We start from the raw sequence: 3,951 nt of genomic DNA on the forward strand, positions 1-3,951 counted from the left end.
ATGTTTCATCATGATGTCTTACTGACTTACGTCACTGGTCTCGCTGTTTAACCTACTGACTGAGTTGAGAAACATTTGACTAACAAATGCAATGGAAATCCCACCCATTCCACACACACACACACACAAACACACGTATACATACTTATGTTACGGCATTATGTATGCCAGTCACTGAATCTGTAGTGAGGGTGGAGATACTCATTGAAATGACCTATAAACACTACACTGTATGCTTAGTCATACAAAGATGAAAATATAAAATACAAATAACTTCAGTAAAGGTATTATTTCATTAGCGAATTTTCATGTTCGTTGCTGACATTTGTTTTATCTGTGAAACAGTGTCCCAATCAATGGGTACGGGTCATTGAATTTTCCTAGGTTAGTTGAATGGATTTTAAAGTCCATTTCAGCACCAAGGCTAATATGAACTGGGACCTAATGTTTAAAGTGGGATCCCAAATCACTGCTCTAAAGTATCCGAGGCAAGTAGAACCCACTGAGAATCGAATCCGGTGCCGCATTCACCCAGAAGTCACGCGAGTCAGCCATTCAAGCATACAAGACCTCAGGAATTATTGTTGGGATATTAATCCGAAAAGTTAGGAAAAGCAAATAGATGTCTTCAAAATAACAACGGAAACTGTCAATGGTGGATGTAGAAAGTAACAACTGGGGGGAGCCAGAAATCCAGGCTATGATAGGTATAGAAAATTCCAAAACATGTGAGCCTTCTCTCACACCACTACCAAAAGGGCAACTCACCCCTTGTTAGGACGATGGTTTTCGTTGTTGCCAGATGTCCGATGTCATTAGGTAGAAGAAGAAACAAGAAAGAAAAACGGAAGGAAAACAAGTGAAAAAAACATTATGTTATTACTTTTTGTGATAGATTTAACATAGCATTATTATTATTATTATTATTATTATTATTATTATTATTATTATTATTATTATTATTATTATTATTATTATTATTATTATTATTATTATTATTTGAAAGACAAAATATTTCATAGAAAGTAGCACAGTCGGTTTAATTATACCTTAATGATGTCTTTAAGAACGTTACCTATAAAGGAGAACTTAGCATTTTAAAATAATTGTCATATCCAAGAATGCATTCTCTTTTAATTGAAAGAGCAAAATTGTGGAGGGAGGCATAAGAAAACCTAGATTGATTTTGTATAGATAGAAATTAGCACTGGCTGCCACATTAAATAATGTCCTATTATTTGGGATGTAAATTAGTATGGGTACTCTTATCCTTATTTTTCGTTTTTCTGGGGGTGGGGAATCCTTTACTACTTATTTTGGCTGTAACGGGAAATTTGGGGAATGATTGCACCCAAGCACTTGAAGGATGAATACCACTGTTATTATTATTAGTATTAGTGGTTGAAAGTTACTACAAACTCCCTGGAGATACAGCCTCTGAATGTGTATAACCAACCAGCCAACTTTTAGCGGGTGATGTCAGTACATGACTTCCATCGCCTTTATTTCTGGATCTCTAGACCAGGCTCACTATCTTTTAATTAAAAAAAAAACTCAACTTGTCTCAAAATGTGAAGTGAATAACGAAAATTGTGCCTGGAAATCAAAATCAGAACCACGAATATGATAACCGTATGCAATAGCCATTTTACTGTTACTACTATTGTCGTTACTACTATTTACTATTACTACTAATATTATTATTTCAACATTAATATGTGTGTGATCAAAATGTAGTAAACTCTTACCTTTCTTGTTTATGAGCTATCATCATCATCACTCTCATCTTCTGAAGAATCTGTTACTTGTACACAGATTTCAGTTCTTTCATCAAAAATAGATTGAAAGTTTTCGTAGCTTCTTTCAATGCTTTCTACATGTTTGATGTAATTTATCCACTTTTCGGGCGTCACATGATTGCACGACTCCTTAAGAAGTTGTATTACTTCCCCCACTGGTCGTTTCCTTAAATTTCGTGACGAAACCCTACCCTTCAGTTCTGACCACACCATTTCGATGGGGTTGAGGACGCAATGGTAAGGTGGTAAACGTAGCACAATATGCCCATATTTTGCAGCTAATTCGTCCACTGCATATTTCTTTTTTCTGTCGGTAACAGAAGTGTTCTCTTCTATAACTTCAAGGAGAACGGGAATTATAGGAAAAGGATTAGGAATGGGGATATTATGCAAGGTCATATAGTTAAGAATTTGACTTTTCTTCCAGGAAGAGGTTGGTTTTGGGTTGAGAACACGACTGTGATACGGGGCATTGTCCATAACAATTACAGATGGTGTCTCAAGCCGTTTCAATAGTTTCTCCTCAAACCAATTCTCAAAGATACCTGCATTCATGCTACCATGGTAATCTGCTGGAGCATCAGCCATTGTTTTGTGTGTTATTAGAAGCGCATCGTCAATAAAACCTGAACGCCCCCCGCAATGTAGAATAACAATTCTATCGCCTTTATTCCCAGGACTCGTTACAGCACAATTGTCCGAATCGTCTGTCCAGTTCTTCATCCGACAGGAGTTACTATCAAACCACGTTTCGTCGAGGTACACATCTGTATAACCCTGAGCACGAAGATTATTGATACTATGCAGGTATCTATATCGCCATGCAATTACATGTGGTGATTCACTACGAATACATTTTTTCCCCGAGGTTTTATATTTAAAACCCATACTTCGTAGCAGACGATAAACTGTGGTGCGTTGGTATGGAAACTTGTATTCGGTGTCAGCTGTCTTAAGTCTCATTGCTTCAATTAGCGCTTCCGTTGTGGGAGATTTGCCTTCCTTATAAAATTCAAAAACTGTGCGTCGCAATAAATCACGAGTGAAATCGTCAATTTTATCGAATTGAAGCTTTTGTTTTACAACTTTCTTTTTCGTTGGTGTCGAATAGTTTTTCACATCAATATTCCCACAAATTCTTTTTATAGTACTAATGCTAACACCAGTCGCCTGCGTTAATAACTTATTTAAGTTTTTGGAAGTTAAGACACCACCATTATCAATGACACTTCGTAAAAAAAACTTCACATTTTTCACTAACATTACTGTTTGCTTACGCAACTTAGCTCCCCTCCCAACTACAATTATCTTCTTTCGTCGGAGTTCTTGGCGAAGAAGGCCCGGGCTCCGGATTTGCATCCAAATATTGCTCGTTACGAGTGTTATTGTTTAACCAAGGTCGGAAAAACATTGACATTGTAACGAATTATAACCGAACACACTAACACAAAGAGTGAATCAAGACTGAAAGAAATCTTGAGAAAAGAGGACATTTGGCAATCTCTTTTTCTGTTTCTCGCCTCTTGTTTTCTTAGATTTATGGCCAGTTGACAAGGGTCAGAGCCATGTGGGTGATCTGTTAATTCCTGGAACCAGGGTTCTCTTGATCTGAAACCATCTGTATATCATGAGTTTACTAGACCTATAAACATTTTACAAATATGTAAATAGTAGTTTAAATTGTTTTTGTCACTTAAAAATCTGGAGGGCCTAGGCAACCCGGCTTCGGGCTAAATCTGCCACTGCCACTGGAAACCATTGATAAGTCCCGTGACTTGAGCATCCATGTGCACCAATTGCCTATAAATGAGAAACCTCACCTTACCTTCCCAAGGTCATAATTCAGCAAATTACAAAAAAAAAAAAAAAAAAAAAAAAAAGAAAAAAAGAAAAGAAAAGAAAAGAAAAGAAAAAAAGAAAAGAAAAAAAGAAAGAAAGAAAAGAAAGAAATAAAGAAAGAAAAGGAAAATGATCGACATTGAAAATATTTCACCAAAGACAAATTAAATCAGTCAGAAGATTATCTATGAATTTAAAACTTGAGTTTGGGTATTTATGTTGTCTATTACGCAACTCCAGGATTTCAAGGATACCGCGATGGCTCAGTGGTAGAGCGTTCACCTCTGGTGCATGATACTCGATCCCAGGTCGC

General features: G+C 36.5%; 1 protein-coding gene across 1 annotated transcript; it reads right to left on the minus strand.

Moving 5' to 3' along the window:
* Positions 1-1,757: 1,757 nt before the first annotated feature.
* Positions 1,758-3,062, minus strand: LOC145682184 (uncharacterized). The gene has a single exon (XM_081753771.1). It carries the CDS (start codon positions 3,060-3,062, stop codon positions 1,758-1,760), a length of 1,305 nt encoding a protein of 434 aa, XP_081609897.1.
* Between the last annotated feature and the right edge of the window lie 889 nt (positions 3,063-3,951).

The sequence above is a fragment of the Thermobia domestica genome, chromosome 3 (genome assembly GCF_964235325.1).
Source record: "Thermobia domestica chromosome 3, izTheDome1.hap1.1, whole genome shotgun sequence".
Lineage (NCBI taxonomy): Eukaryota > Metazoa > Arthropoda > Insecta > Zygentoma > Lepismatidae > Thermobia > Thermobia domestica.